At 49.2% G+C, this 15,961-nt stretch overlaps 2 protein-coding genes and 1 pseudogene across 2 annotated transcripts; all 3 read right to left on the reverse strand.

Annotated features, from left to right (window-relative positions):
• Positions 1-712: 712 nt before the first annotated feature.
• On the reverse strand, positions 713-3,360 carry LOC117840155 (uncharacterized). The gene is made up of 5 exons (XM_034720615.2): positions 3,013-3,360; positions 2,603-2,896; positions 2,327-2,506; positions 1,195-2,235; positions 713-1,072 (listed from the first exon to the last, which is right to left on the reverse strand). Exons 1-5 carry the CDS (start codon positions 3,074-3,076, stop codon positions 981-983), a joined length of 1,671 nt encoding a protein of 556 aa, XP_034576506.1. The 5' UTR covers positions 3,077-3,360; the 3' UTR covers positions 713-980.
• A 2,760-nt stretch (positions 3,361-6,120) lies between these two features.
• Positions 6,121-7,255, reverse strand: LOC117835304 (1-aminocyclopropane-1-carboxylate oxidase 1-like; annotated as a pseudogene).
• A 1,198-nt stretch (positions 7,256-8,453) lies between these two features.
• On the reverse strand, positions 8,454-15,709 carry LOC117835305 (uncharacterized). The gene is made up of 3 exons (XM_034714664.1): positions 15,578-15,709; positions 9,089-9,436; positions 8,454-8,999 (listed from the first exon to the last, which is right to left on the reverse strand). The coding sequence occupies exons 1-3, from the start codon at positions 15,707-15,709 to the stop codon at positions 8,454-8,456; spliced, it is 1,026 nt and encodes a 341-aa protein (XP_034570555.1).
• Positions 15,710-15,961: the final 252 nt, after the last annotated feature.

A 15,961-nucleotide genomic window follows, 5' to 3' on the forward strand; every position in this document is an offset into this window, starting at 1 on the left:
TCAAGCGCAGTTTGACGCCGGCCATGGTGAACAGCTCCGTCCAGAGGGTGCTGGTGAAGACGGGGTCGCGGTCGCTGACGATCGAGCGCAGCAGGCCGTGCAGCTTGACGATGTTGTCGAAGAAGGCCTGCGCCACCGTGAAGGCCTGCGTCACGCGGTCGCTGAAGATGTTCTTCCTTTCTAGCAGCAGCTTTGAGCGTAGCTCGCGCCGCCGGCTGCGCCCTGCGTCGTGTCGGTGGCGGCGTTTTTCTACTCCGCTCTGATATCCTTCTTCCCTTCGCCGACATGTGGCAGGTTGTCCGGCCGATTGCCTCGCACGGCTGCGTGCCCTTCCTTTCACTGTGGGTGCCGGCTTCTTTGCCTAACCGCCCGCAGCTCCTTTTCGCAACTCCTCGCACTGAAGTGATCGCAGAGGAGTTAACAAGAACTAGGTTTAACAGGGGATATGGGAGCGAGCATGAGAGAGGGAGTTTGGTTAGATTGGAGTAGTCATCACATGAGCCTGAGCCTGAATTATCTCCCAAGGATAGAGGCAGTCAGGCGTGTTGCAAATTTTAGTTTACAGACCAAGCAGTGGCAATAGTCATCTTCTTTTGAAAAAATGTTTCGATGTTGATTTCGTGATTCCTACGTGAAGTACAGAGTCGAGTAGCATAAATTGTACCTTGCATTAAGAAGTTCACGAGGCAATTCTGGAGACGAAGGACAGAAATAACAGAGCAAAGGAACAGAACTACTTTGAACAAACAGATTACAGACAGGCACGCGTATGTATGCTTACAAGAGACCATCACATGAACAGAGTAAAAAAAATAAAAATCCAAGCCCAAAAGTACACCCAGGAAGAGAAGACCCCACACAGCGCGCAACCAGTGCGCTTATTCCAGACGTCAGACGAGACCCCACGGAACTAATCACATCGCACACGTGTATCGACACATCGACAGTCACACAGAGCATCCGTGCTCTCACGACGCACTTCACATTGTATTCGTGTTCAGCCTCGCGTCGCCGATCTCCTCGCCGTGGATCACCGGCGCTTCCGCCGCGTAGCCTTCCTTCACCTCCTCCCCTGCATCGCAGAGCTCATCTCTCGTCAGCTCCTGATCGATCGCAACGGGCAGCAAGTGTTTTCCTTTTTCTTCGTGTAGAATTATTATTGTGCTATGTATGGAACAGAATAGAGTTCAGTACCTGTGGCCGTGCTTGGCTGCACGGTCTCGGAGACGCGGTTCCCGCCGGTGAGCGACGTGACGGCCTCGCGCGCCTTGGTCACCACCTGGCCGGGCGCCGGCACGCGCTGCGTCACCGTGCCACCGACGTCCTCCTTGCGGCGCTGCACGGCGCCGGAGATCGCCTCGCTGAGCGCGCGGTCATCGTCGCCCGGCTGCAGCTTCTTGGCGATGTACCCCGTCACGGTCACCCCCTTGTCCTGCCCGCCGGCGCTCGCGTCCTGCTGCTGCGCGCCGACCCCGGGCGTCGCCGTGCCGGCCGACCGCGTGGCCTGCTGGACCTTGCCCGCCACGGCGGTGCCGGCGCCAGCGACCTTCTCGTACACGGTGCTCGCCAGCTGCTTCCCGTACTCCGTGGTGCCGGCCGCCGCGGACTTGATCTTGTCCGTGTAGCCCGGGCCCGACGCGCCGCCGCCAGCCGCGTCCGTGGCCGCCGCGGGCGCGTCTTGCCACTCCTCGGCGCCTGTGTCCGACACCGGCATTGCCTCGCCGCGTGCGTCGTCCGGCTTCCCCGCGCCCACCTGCGGACGGAGGTTGGGCGCGACGGCGGCGCCGACGCCGGCGACCTTCTCGTACGCGGTGGACGCCAGCTGCTTGCCGTACTCGGTGGTGCCCGCGGCCGCCGACCTGACCTTGTCCGTGTAGCCCGCGCCGGACGAGCCGTTCGTCGCGCCCGTGGTGGCGTGGGCGTCTTTCAACTCCTCCGTGCCGGTGTTCGACGCCGGCGCCGCCTCCATGCGCTCATCGTCGCGCTTCCCCGCGCCGGCGCCGGCGACCTTCTCGTACACCGTGCTCGCCAGCTTCTTGCCGTACTCCGTGGTGCCCGCGGCCGCGTTCTTGAGCTTGTCCGTGTAGGTCGCGCCGCCCATCTTGTCCGCGGCCGTGTCCTTCCACTCCTCCACCTTGGCGTCCTCCTTCCCAGCGCCCACGTGCGTCGGGTCGTCGGACAAGTTCATGGTCTCGAACTGCTGCACGACGGGCGTCGTGCCGATGTCCTCACCCTCTGCAAATTAGCACATCGACAGCGTGTAACTTTTGAATCGACATGAGCAGAGTGGCAAAGACATGATCGAGCAGTGTTCGGTGCTCCATACCTCGCGCCGCGGGCGTCGTGGAGCGCGGCGCCGCCGGGTCCTCGACCACGGGGCCGCCGAGGTCGCCGAGCCGCACCCAGGGTGCGCCGTCGCCCTCCCTTTCCTGCACGGCCGGTGCCCTCGCCGGATCGTACTTGGCGACGAGGTCCTGCACGGCCGGCGCCCGCTCCGACTCGTACACTGCAACGTGCCGCGCGCGCGCACCATGTGAGTACACCAAGACCGGGCACGCGTAACCAAATCAACCTCGCCGCGAACAGGTAGCGCTGCACTTACTCGGGGCGCCGTGCACCTCGGGGTCGGACTCCGTGACGACGGGCTTGTCCTCGACGTCCTCCATGTACCCGCCCTTCTCCACAGCGGCCTCCCTCTCCGCCGCGTCCTCCGACCCATCCTCGCTGCTGGTGCTGCCGGCGGCATCTCCCGCGGGCTCGTCGCCGCCGTGGCCGTGGCCGGCGAGGGTGTTCTTGATCTTCTTCATCTTCTCCTTGACCTTCTTCAGCACCGGCTTGTGCTGCTTCTCGTCGCGGTGCAGCTGCCCCTGGCCCCCGGCCCCTGCCTCGTCCTCCCCTGCACGCGCGAACACAATCACCAAGCAGGGTAAGAGGCGGAACAATCGCGACGCGGAACGTGTGCCGGTGCGGCGGCGGCCGGCTCGGTGGCCGGCGCGGTAGTAGAATACTCACCGGCGTTGCGGAGGCCCACGTCCTCGGGGACGTGCTTGCGCGTGAGCATGGCCGGCGCGTCCATATCGCCGTCGACGCCGGGACCTCGCTACCGACTGATCGTACTGCGGATCGCGATGGAAGATGACGAAGCTGGGTCGTGATCCTGAATCTCTGACTGCTTGTTACCTAGCTTAGTGGCAGAGTTGGGTATGGCGGCGAGGGGCTCGACGAGGATATAATAGGAGGGAGCCGGGGAGGCGAGCGCCACCTCGACGCACACGTGGTCATGGCGGGGAGGCCGGCGGGACGCGTGGCGGGTTCTGGTGCTGCCGTGCCGTGCTTCGGTTGGGGAGGGAGAAGCCGCTGGAAGGACCACCTGTGGAAGAGGCCGGGCCGACTAGGAGAATGATCAGGCCTGATCGCTCGTGTCTCGGCGTCTCTGTCAGGTGGCGGGGTTTGGACGGGGGTGCAGCAACGCCGTCGAATCGCGTCGATCGCTGCCGGTTTGGTCGGCGTACGGTGTGTCAAACCGGCTTCCGGTGCTTCTATTTTGGGTGATGCCGTTAGGGATGAAATCCCGTCACCGTGGACCGTTTCCTCAGGAAAAACGGGAAACTGTAAAAACCGGCGGGATCGGTTGGGATATTTTCCCGACGGGATTCTCGGTTCGGTCAGGAATATTCCCACAGGAATTCTCGTATTCGTGGACCTCGATTCCTCCATTTCAGCGTATAGGTGAATCACTCGGTCTAGCCCAACTACGCCAAGTCCCTCCCCCACCCCCAACCCCTCTCCCAACCCTAGCCGCCGCCGCACCCGACACCCTTCTCTCTTACTCTCAGTCTCTCATCTCTCCTCATCCTCTCTCACTCTCTAGCTCTCTGCTCTCCCAGTCTCCTCCAGTCCTCCCACCGCGAGCTGCCGAAGACCCTCGTCCGACCATCCCCACTCCCCACATGGCCACACTCCTTAGGCGTCCAGGCCCCTCCTCTGCCTGCTGGGTGCTAGGCAGTTGGCCATGGCCGATCGCCACCCGGCGGGCATTGGGTCAGAGTCCGCACGCGCAAGGACGCACGCCCCTCCCCGCTTGCTAGGTGCTGGGCTGCTGGCCGTGGCCGGTCGCCACCAGGCGGGCACCGAGCAGGAGTCCGCGCATGTACGAGCGCACGCCCCTCCGCCGACCGTGTCGCTAGCTGCCTCTCACGGACTCTCGACTCTCGGGATCTCAGCATCTCGGAGGGTGCTAGAGGTTCCCCTTCTACTGCTGGCTCATTGGCAACCAAGAACAAGGGCCGTCTCATCCTAGAGCCGCCACTGCCGTAGAACCTGTAGAACATCATGTACTTACTTGAAACATTGAACATCAAAAGCTTCAGCTGTAGGACCTGTAATTATTAGTTAGTGTTAGTACATGAAGTTGAACATCAGGTCATGTTGTAGTTTGAATATTGAATCTGAATTTTTAATTTGAACTTGTGAGTTTGTGATGTTGGCTGTCTACACTCTTGTCATTGCTTCACGGGAATGGAATTGGAAGGCTGTGCACCTGTGCTTATGTGCTATATGGATGTGCTTCACTGAACCACTGTAGTCATGTGCATCTATGAGACTTATCTGTGTATTGTTCATTTGTTTGCATATGAATTATGCATGGTTGCAATTGTTGTATCAAGCTAACTGTTTGAAGTGGTTACATGTGTCGATATTTGCGTTTTGTGTTATTGATTCCCGATCGTAATCGACATGTTCCCGATCGAAATATTCCGTTCCCGATATCACGTAATATTAAATTCGTTTTCCCATCCAGCTTTCCTGTTCCCGCTCCTGTTCCCGATCAAAAAATGTAGGAGCGGAAATGGTTAAAGTGTTCCCGACCGCTTTCATCCCGGGCCAGTAGGTGTTCCTTTATCTGTCTGACTGAGTGGAGGGAGAGGCCCGGGAATGATGATACGAGGTCAACAGCCCAAGGTCCATTACAATGTGGTCCGCCTATTATTGGTAGCGTAATTTTTCCCCCAAGGAAAAAACCTAGCATAATTTGATTGTTCTCTAGGTAGCAACTCAAATAGGTCGACCAACTTGTATTAGGGGCTCTATGTTCGGCTAAGAGCAACTTCAAGAGGCTGCTAATCTTACTCCCAATATTTTTTTAAGAAAAAAGGAGAAAAAACGAACTTCAACAGTCCACGGAAATCTTTCCTAATTTTTTAGCAACGCTAAAAAAACAGCCTACCACCGCGTATATTTTAGCATTGTCATTCCTCCCCCAATCCTGATTCCCGCACGCTCGCGCGTCCCTTCCGATAGGCCCAATACGATGACGTGGCCTATTTTAAATATTGGGGGCTATTTATTAGCGATCTGCTGTGGATTGATGTGTTTTTGGGGGAAATTTTTTTGGAAGAACCCCTAATATATAGTTTTGGGGAAGAATTTTTGAGTACTCTTAGAGTTGCTCTAAGCCATCATAATTTTTTCCCTCAAGGAAAGAACCTAGCAACTCCAAAAATATGCTAAATTCCCCCCTCCCAAAATCATCTATTGGAGACTCTACTAAAAAATTATTTCCCTACAATCATAACACCCTAGAGCAGATCTCCAATAATTAAATCCCCAATAATTTAAAACTAGCCACATCAGCACCACATGTGGGTCCTTTTGTTGGGATGCCATCAGCTAGCCCATCACCTCCCCTCCCCTCCCTCACGATCTATTCTTTCTGCGTCGCGTGCCTAGCGTAGCGCCGCCGCCACTCGCCTCTCCCACCGCGTCCCCGAGCGAGAAGTCCTCCCTCCTCCTCCTCGCCCGTCTCCCCCTTCTCCCCCACAACCACCACCACCCCGAAGCCGCGTGGAGCCATCATCCAGATCGGAGCCAGCCAGCTCGCTCCGGGTGATGCTGTCCCGGCCGCCAGGAGTAGCGTCTTTGCCTCGCCCCCCATCGAGTCAGGAGCGATGGCGGAGGATGGCCAGGAGAAGCGGCCGGAGAAGGCACTAACCATCACGTAAAAGATTTGCTAAAACAAACACGCAACTAACCCTAATGCATGCAGGCCATGGCTCAAGAAGCAAATCACGGAATCGAAACGCAGAACAATCCATGAACGAAAGTTCGTTAATTGCTGGCTTAGCCGAGCAGCTTCTTCACGGCCTGGAACTGGCGTCCTTGTCACCAAACTTGGTGCCCTGGTAGTACTCGAGGTAGCCGCGAACCTGTACAGCCTGAGGTATGCGAGCGCCGCCGGCGCCACCACGGCGTCGGGGCCGGGGTTGTAGAACGTGGCCACGGACAGCCGCCGTCCCTTGTTCCCCGCCGCGACGCGGTGCATGACACTCCAGTACGCGCCGCCACTGATGAACTCGATCTGGTCCCCGATGTTGACGAAGCCTGCCGCCCCTTGTGGGGCCGACGGCTACCCACTCGGCGCCGCCCCTGAGGATCTCGAGCCCGCCGACGGCGTCATCTTGGAGAAGGGCTCGCCGCCGCCGTCTTCGGCCGACAGGTTCTTGGTGAGGTCGGAGGCGTAGAACTTGGCCTCGGGGTGGTCCTCGTTGCGGCCGCAGCCTCCGGCGGCGGGGGCGGAGGAGGAGGAGGAGGAACGGGGGGAATCGGAGGGGAGCACTCGATGCCCGAATGCCGCCGCCGCACGCACGGGTTGCCTCGTCCCAGAACCTGGCGCGCGGGCAAAATTAGTCGCGAGAATGGATTAGAGCGCGGGAAAGGAGTGGGCTGAGGGGGCGATTGCCGATTGGGATATGGCCGACCTCGCGCAAATTTGTGGGGCACTCGCGGATGGATCCGCGTTCATGTATTTTTGCGGCGTAGATAGAGAAGCCGTTGGAGTTTTTTTTTTTTTTTTTTTTTTTTTTTTTTTTTTTTTTGCTTTTCTCCCTGAATCATGTTTTCGGAAGGTTTTAAGGGGTCTTTTGCTCTAACCGTTTCATGTTATATTTGGATTGTTCCAACGTCACAATTAAATTTCTTCTCCGTAATCTATGAAATGATCCATACCATACTTTGAGTTGTTCTTTTGAACAATTTCAATTCAAAACCATTTAAGAGAGCTAAAGGTAACTAATTCCGGCAAAATTTTGATTAGCTTAATCATCTAATTCATTTCGTCCTAGATCAATTAATCGGCCGAATTAAAAAGTCAAAATACCATTTTTAGAAACGAATGCTTGCTAACCCAACTATTACACATGATTCAAGGCGTCATCGTACCCATCCGTGAAGTGTCAATTGTGAATATTATCGACATGATGGCTAAAGTTTTGAACAAGCACGAACGCCCTATAAATTTAAATAGGAATAAATACCACGAACGAATAAGGTTCACGTACACCACCTTTCCACATGAGGGCTTGATTGATTGTCTTCCCTACTGAGCCAGGCTCGCATCAGAGAATCAGGCCCCTGTGGCTAGACCCTGTGCATGCAACACCAGCTAGTTTGGTTGCATGGTTCGCTCCAGGTAGGCCACAGGGAGATGGTGATTGGTTGCATAGATACAGACCAAGTTTAAAAATATGATGCAACCTCAGTTTGTTTGGTTGGCTTGATACAATTTGGTGGAGTCACCTCTTGCATGATCTGGTGAGGTTACCACCAGGCAATCCATGAGACCAAATACACCAGTCTATCGACCAACACGCTATGTACTAGGACATAGCTAGCTAAACAGTTAGAAAACATGAAAACAGTTCACACAAATGTGAGATGTAGCATGAGCTGAATGAAAATAGACAAGTATGGTAAGGCAAAATAGCACATCTTTGAAATAAAGCCAAGAGCCTGAAAGAAAGTGATACATGACATCATTGGCAATGGACATATGCTCATGTCAACACAACAACATCATTATTGGCAATGGGCGTATGCTCAGTTCAACACATCAACATCACTAGCAATAGACAAGTACAGACAAGCAAAATAACACATATTTGAAATAAAAGCAAGAGCCATAAAGAAAGTGATGGAGAACACTATAAATATGTGAACATGTCATCATTGGCAATGGACATATGCTCAGTTCAATACACAGCACTAGCAGTGGACACATGCTCATAATAACTACATGACCATATTGTTCATGATGTCACATCCATCATAAAGCTAAGGTTGATCCAGAGTAGTGTCTCATGCACATCAAGTAGTCTGGTTTAGAAGTAGCAGCAGCTAGAGTGCCATATAGTCAATTACTAACTATAATCTATAGTTAGTAAAAAGGTAAGGGCATGTTAGTTGCATAAAAGAATGCAGGATCAGATCAATTGCGCAAGTGAAGGAAGGAGAAGATCATCCTCACTGCTCTGGAAAAGCCACCAAGAGAGCACAAGTCTCACTGCACAAAAGAATGCACTAGCAGATCAACAGGCTCACTGCACAAAAGAAGCTATGATTTGATCAGTAGGCTCACTACACAAAAGATGGATCAACCAGCACTAGACCATCATCCTCTAAATGTAGTAGTGCTTGGCCAAGAAGGTCCTTAGCCACAGCACACGGTGAGAGTCATTCATCTTCACAAATGCAGTGCCATGAGCCTTGTTGTCAAGCATGTGTGAATAGGCTGCCATCAATGCCTCCTCTATGAACCCAGGCATGAACATAACAACACCATACAACTCAGGGTGGACATCCTCAATCTTGGTCTGGAGAATGGCATTTGCAACATTGTTCACTGCATCAGTCATGCCAGTCATGACAACAATGTCCCCCTCACTAAGCATGCACCTCTTCTTCTTGTTGCCTGCATTAGAACCAGACCCAACACCAGCATTCTGAGTCTTGGGTGCCTCTCCAAATATCTTTGGGACATCATCAACCTTCATAGCATCTGACTCAACGTTAACTGAGCTCTCAACAAAGTTAGATGGGGACCCCAAAGCCTCACCAGACCCCATGGCAAACTTGCATGTAGCCAACCCATTACCAAATATGATCTGCATCTGCTGGTAGTTCTCAATAGGCTTGTTCAATAAGTCAGCATCCTTGGGGTGTGCCTGAAATGAATGTATGAAAAGGTGAGATTAGAAAAGGAGATAAAGCAAGGAAATTCATGAATTTATTAACTTTGGTCAGCCCAACACACCTTGATATGGCCCTTGTAGTGCTCATCCTCCAAAGTGATCATGAAGTTATCCTCATCCCACAAAGCACCACTAAGTTCTCTAACCTTGGTCACCCTAATCCACCTCTGCCTCCACTTGCGCAGATGGTTATAAACTTGGGTGCTAGTGACCTCATTGCCTGAAAATTCATGCAGAGACTTGGCCACTTGGTTCAAGTGCACCTCTTTAAAACCTTTGTCAGTTCTCACTCCAGTGGAGATCAGCTGGCACATGCTGCGAAGCACAAATCCTGACATCACATTGGTCCATCTCATTGCAGGCCTGAAAGGTCCCTTGATGTCGCCTAGAGGGGGGTTGAATAGGCGTTCCTAAAAAATCAAACACAATATGTGGCGGATAGTACAAACCCGGCTCAGCCGGGTCAAGTCAGCTCAGCCGACTTTGACTTGGAGCACCGGGTGGTGAGCTGACTTTGTCGCACGGGCGCTAGTTCAAAACTAGCTCACTCGATTCAACTCGGCTCAGCCTACTTTTAACTAGCGCAGCCAACCCTGAGATATTGATTTCAAAAACCACAAAGATTTAGCCAATGAAATCTAGATCTACGAGTTGCCATGACCTTGTAAGGATGTATACTTATAGATCCGTGGAACACCTACTCAAACCACACTCAACAAAGAGATCAGGCTATGAGTCCAAAAGTCAATTAGAGCAAGAATATGAACAAGATGAACTACAAGAACTCAAGAACAAGCAAACCGAGAGTGGAGACACGTTGATTTGTTTACCAAAGTTTGGCTACTTCCGCGGAAGCACCTACTCTCCGTTGAGGGGCTCAGTAGCTCTTTAGCCGGGTCTCTTTCAACCCTTTTCCTCGCTTCACTATCTTGATCTCTCCCCTTGCGGAGGCGAGATCGACGCCTTCACAAACTTCCCGTAGCTGACCACAAAGGTTGGAAGCTCATGGGCAACGCCTAGCCATCTAGGAGACTTCACCTCCAAGAGTAACAAATGCTTCACGAACTACTTAATGAAGTGCACAAGTGCTCAAGGATGGGAATGGCTCACTCATGCTTCCAATCACCCAATCTTTCACCCTCTTAATCCAACTCACAAGATTTCTCAAGAGAACTCACAAAGAGGGAGTGGGGAGAGCTCTAATGGCCTCTAGAGGTGTGTTCTTCATGTTAGAATGAGCAGACAAAGAAGGTGATACGAGGTGCCTGACCTTCTCGAAGTAGAATCTAGATATACCGTGAAATCCGACGAATTGGGTGAACAACATGCTGCCCGTGCAACACACCTTTCACCTCGAATTCGCAAAACCACACAGTTGATAGGCAATCCACTCGACCACGCAGGAGTGAATTGAATTGCCCCCTCAATTCCCAGCGGAAAAGCAAGAACAATCTTATGGCAAGAACTCCCAATTCCCTATCTAATTATCGGTTTGCAAGATGCTAAACCCTAGATGAGAATAAGAGCATATGCTACAAGTTTTGATGAATAATAAATGTGGTCTGACCTGTTAGGTCATGTACATGCGTATATATGACCCCACAATAGTTTGGGCCGACTTGGACTTGACTACGTTACAAAACAGAAACCTAAGTTACATCCGACATTTTGCTTCGATGATTGAAGCCGACTCGGTAGGAATGTGATAGCAGGTCCAGATCCATTGGAAAAGAGATGGGATAAGCTTTCCAACGAGTACTTATACAGCCTAAACCGATTCCATATGAGGAACTTATGCATGTTTTTGTGCGGGTCTGTTTGGCTGCACCAAAGCGAGTCCGTGTTGATTTCAACTTCCCTTATCTTCTTTCCCCGTGATTTGATCACCATGAATCCAAGTTGAACATGCCAAGGAGGCCTCCCACATCCTAGGAAGGACCTAGAACATATCTATACCTATTATTAAAGCGAGTAACGTCTCTGCCAGCAATTTTTGTCCGTCTCGCTCGTTTTGCAAAAAAAACCCTCAGACTTTCATGAAATAAACCCGCAGTCCAAATTCTGAAGAGAGAGGGCCCAGATGGAAAAAGAATCTAAGGGAGGGGGTTAAGGGAAAAATGCTTCTCCTCGGTCTTGGTCTCGGCCCCGGCCGCCCGCACCGCCCGCTCGCCCACCCCGTCGGTGCTAGGGATCTCTAGGGTTTAGCCCAGTCACTCGGCTCGACCCGGCACCATCCTCGCCGTCGCAACCATGGTACGCGGATCTGACCCTACTCGCTCCCGAATCTCCAATCCATTCACTGGTTTTCCTGGAGCTCAGCTCGCGATGTATGCGCAGAGATCTGACCAATGTTGTTTCCTGCCTGTGTTTGCTGCAGCCGCTCAGGTTGGAGATCAAGGTGCGTCTGCCAGACCTCACTGGATCTCGGCCCCCACGTCGCCGGAGTATTGTTCGTGTCGCTTTGATTTTGTGCTAATTTCGGTTTCATTTTGTTTTCTGGTGCTGATTAGCGGAAGTTTGCGCAACGGTCCGAGAGGGTCAAGTCGGTGGATCTTCACCCCACGGAGCCATGGTAAGTTTCGGTTCTGATTTGGGCCCGTTCACTGATTTTCAGCCATTTCTACTGTTTGTGCTTACAGTGTTAATTTACTTCTACTTGTTGCTAATTTTATGAGGTTTTGCATTGTGCCGGATTCTGTTGAGCCTCTACTAGGGGAGTGTCTGCATCTGGGATTATCAGGCACAGGTAAGGCCTCATGCTGATTTTCATAACCCTATGTGCTTGAATTCATACTAATGCCAGCAATTAAAGACACAAACCAAGCATAAAGCTGGGCCTCATACTCTCAATGCTGGAGCCTTGTTCCAGACATTTTTGTTACTTCAATGATCTATGAAATCATAATCTTTGGTTCAGTAGAATTTTGCATGCCTTAGATTCATTCTCCTTTTTTAGCCCAGTCTAAATTTCTGTGACCTGATTGCATTATGATTTATTGACTTAATGACATTTTACATTGTTCTATAATATGATATGTTTCTATTTCATAGCTGTCACCAATTATCACCATCGTAATTATGTGAATGTGAATCCAAACCAATATATACCGAGTCTGCATAAGAGAACTACTTGGACAGCATCCTGCAGTCTTGCGAGGTCTATATGCTTTAGTACAAAGCGGTAGATTTACCTTTACGTACAGTGAGAAATCAAAATGATTTTATAAAATTATGAGTACGCCTTATGAAATATTATCTTGTTACTAGGAAAGTAGGATACAACTAGATGAGTTATATGTATTTGTCACGAATGGAAATAGTTTATACGATTTACTATTACAATTTTAGCATTTTACTTATATAGAAGAAGAAAGGGCGGAGGGTCGATGATATTGAGCGACCAGCCACTACTCACTGACCCTAAAGAACATAAGAGGCAACGAGAAAGAAATTGATATGCGCGAATGTCTCACGAGCAAAAGAATGAATTACTAAAACAACGTCGTGAAGCTTGTCAGCAAAAGAAGGTTATGGCCAACCTTATTGATGTCGAACACTATGGTCAGATGGGATTAGAGCGGTTTGTGCAAGAAAAACTACAATCCATGTCCGAGCAAATTGTTGCAAGACGTGCAAACGATGAGTAGGGAAGAAATAAAGGGAGACTGATACATGGGTCCCAATCACAAGGGTATAATAGACTTTTCACAATAAGATCACCTATTTATAGAGTTTGATCCATGCTTCTTGCCAAACATGTGGACAACTCCATTATTTTTCTGGAGTTGGTAAAGTGGAGTTGAAGTTGAGTGGAGTTGGTGGAGTGGAGAAAAAAAATTTGAAGTGGAGTGTTGCCAAACACCCCCTAATTAACTATTTAAAAGGTAGTTATAGCACATCCAAATAAAGTTTAACCTAAGCCATTGTACCTACAATGGGATGTGCATGATGGAAAAAGTTTGATCGCACCGTCTCCTATTTGATGAAATACGGTGCATGTGAAAAGATATTACATGGCCAGAAGGACTAAAGAGGCCCCCATCGGAGGCTAATTTAACTCTCTTGCTTGATTTAATGGGTATTTGAGTTGAAGGAAATAATTAAGTCAAAATTCTTTTGGTTTTCTATTAAATGTGTGGACATCCAATAAGTAGAATTAAAATTTAGTGATGGAAATAAAAAATATCATTAGTTTGAAAAACATAATTGATCTTTTATCGTAGCAACGCACGGGCATTTTGCTAGTAGATATATACTTGACATGCCTTATAAACCATGAACTCCTCGTATAAAGAACCATCGCGCGTTGCCCTGGACAGCTTGTACATCTTCTGCCAAAATCGTCATATCTCCTTGTGGAATGATCCAAATCATGCACCGTTTGATTTGTTGGAAAGAAGACATAATTTCCTTTGCAAATATGCCAGCCTTGCATCATAGAATCTTTTGAGCTGATGCAGAACTCACATTCATCTTGATGGACATAACTGCTACATGTGTTATGCATGCACGGTCGTACCTCCTTCGCCTCCCGCTGACCCACCATTTATATGTGCATGCTCAAGATTCCTTAACATCTGATATGAACAATATAACATAACAAATATGAGGTAGTATCATATTCTTATGAATTAAATATTTATATTCAGTTTGGAAAGAAGTCACCTTTTGACACTTTTCAGCTCTTTTGGAGAGTTCATGCTCTATGGATGTACTTGAAGCATTCACAAAATCTGATGCAATAGAATTCCTTGGAATATCCGCATCATCCTCCCTTTCTTCAAGAAAAACCATCCTCGGCTTTTGATAGCCTGAAAATATACTAGAGAAAGAGAACAACGTATATGCATCGTATATGTAATCATCATCATTTTTACAGCCATCATACATATATTTTAAATCAGGAAATATATACAATTTATCCTCATCATTCCCCTTCCCTTGAAGAAAAGTCGTCCTTGACTTTTGTATGCTGGTAATGTAATTAAATGCCTTCCATGTTTCAACTGTGCTACTCTGATATCATTATACTTTTTTTCCACCAGCAATTTATAGAATATAAATTATTCTCATTATACTCAAAACAGTTTACAAATGCTTGGCCTCCAATTATATTCACATTTGTTGCAATATATATTCTGTACACAGAACTTATCATGTACACCATATTTCCCAATCAAAATAAATTTATAATTGCAGGTGTTGGTAGAAGACAAAGATTGCATGGTTTTAATTTCATAAACATGTTCTATGATATAAGGTAGTTCCATAGGCTTGTCAAGCATGATATAATACATGGAATCAGCAGGGGGTATTCTTGAAAGCACTTCTTTATGAGCAATAATATCCACATGAGCATATTTGTTTTCGTAGTTCAGAATGTGGATCAATTAAATCATTACACATAGGCTCATACAAGTTCAATGCAGCAGGTATATACTCACAATTTTGTACCGTTTCTTGCTGCATTTTCCCATCAAGTGATGTTGGTTATGTTTCGAACAACTCAAGCTCCCCACTTTTATTAACCTGCATAAAGTAGGAAATACTAGAAGTAGAGATTAAATTAGTTTCAGAAATATCATCATATTTCCTCTCATCTTCTTCTCTCATAATCTCAAATTGGATGCTCTCAGCCTCATATATAGTGGAATCACACAACTCACAAGTTTCAGCACTCTCAATTTGTGGAATTTGGGGCTGTGTACACTCATCCTCACATGGGTTTTGAGAAATCTCTTTCTCAGATCTTTCTTTTTTCTGAAGTTGCATGCCTTGTTCAAACAATGGAGCTGCAAAAGCATGTTGCCTTGATGAAAGAAAGGGGCGCTTCTCATGCGAAGCACATTTACACACTCTACATCATTGCAGTTATAAATTTTATCTAAGTTTTTTTTGCCTTTCCTCAGCCATAGCACTCATTGGGGCATAGGTAATCCGAGGTCGTGAAAGTTGACCCATTCTAATCCTACTCATGAAGAATGCATACATAGCAATGACTAGAGCAGCTGCATGAACAATGAGCTGCTTCCTCTTGTCTTCCCAAGCCATCTATATAAATGAGAAAAACTAGCATAGCCTAAGTGTATGCACAAAAAATGGTCTATTGCTATGATTAACATGAAGCACCACACATGAATGGACAAGTGCTCATTTCATCAGGAAAAAAACATCACTGACATGGATAAGTATGCTCAGATTAAATAGTTAAGGCATCATAGATATGGACAAGTATGCTCAGAATTACAAGGCATCACTGACATGGACAAATGCTCAAATTAACAGAACAAACAAATCATCACTGAATAAGCTTTTCCCATCATGCATGAATATGGCAAATCCAACAATATTTTCATCACAAAAATAGCATCCAGAGCACCGCACAATAATATAAGCGCGACCACAAGATTTGTGAGAGGAGATAGGAGGAGGGCTTAGTGCTTTCTGTACCGCAACAACAGCAGGAAGTCGATCAACCAAGAGATCAGATGGGAAGTGAGGGAGGAACAACAGATCTGAAGCGAGATGGCTCCCACGCCATCGTGCTGCACCTGCCTGCACGCGCAGCAGGGGTGCTTCTGTGGTTCTGCCACTGCCAATACGCGCGCAGCAACCCAGCGTAACGCGGGAACATCAGCAGTGTCGACCGTCGAGGCCTGCTGCGCGCTCGCCTCCTGCGGCATCGCCACCCCGCGCTGCCAATCTACGTGGTGCAGGGGGGTTTCGCCTCGCTTTCCTCACGTGTGCGATGCGGTGTAGGAACAGGTTGCGTGAATCGATACACCGTGGAGTGCGGTAGCTTAACACGATCGATCATCGACGCATGTCATCATCGGCCTGCTGGATTTGTGAAGTGCAGCCTGCAATTGCCATCTGGTTCTTCTACCAGCTGTAGCCTCGTAAAGAGCAACCACTTGAGCATGCTCAATGATCAG

This window comes from Setaria viridis, chromosome 9, assembly GCF_005286985.2.
Source record: "Setaria viridis chromosome 9, Setaria_viridis_v4.0, whole genome shotgun sequence".
NCBI lineage: Eukaryota > Viridiplantae > Streptophyta > Magnoliopsida > Poales > Poaceae > Setaria > Setaria viridis.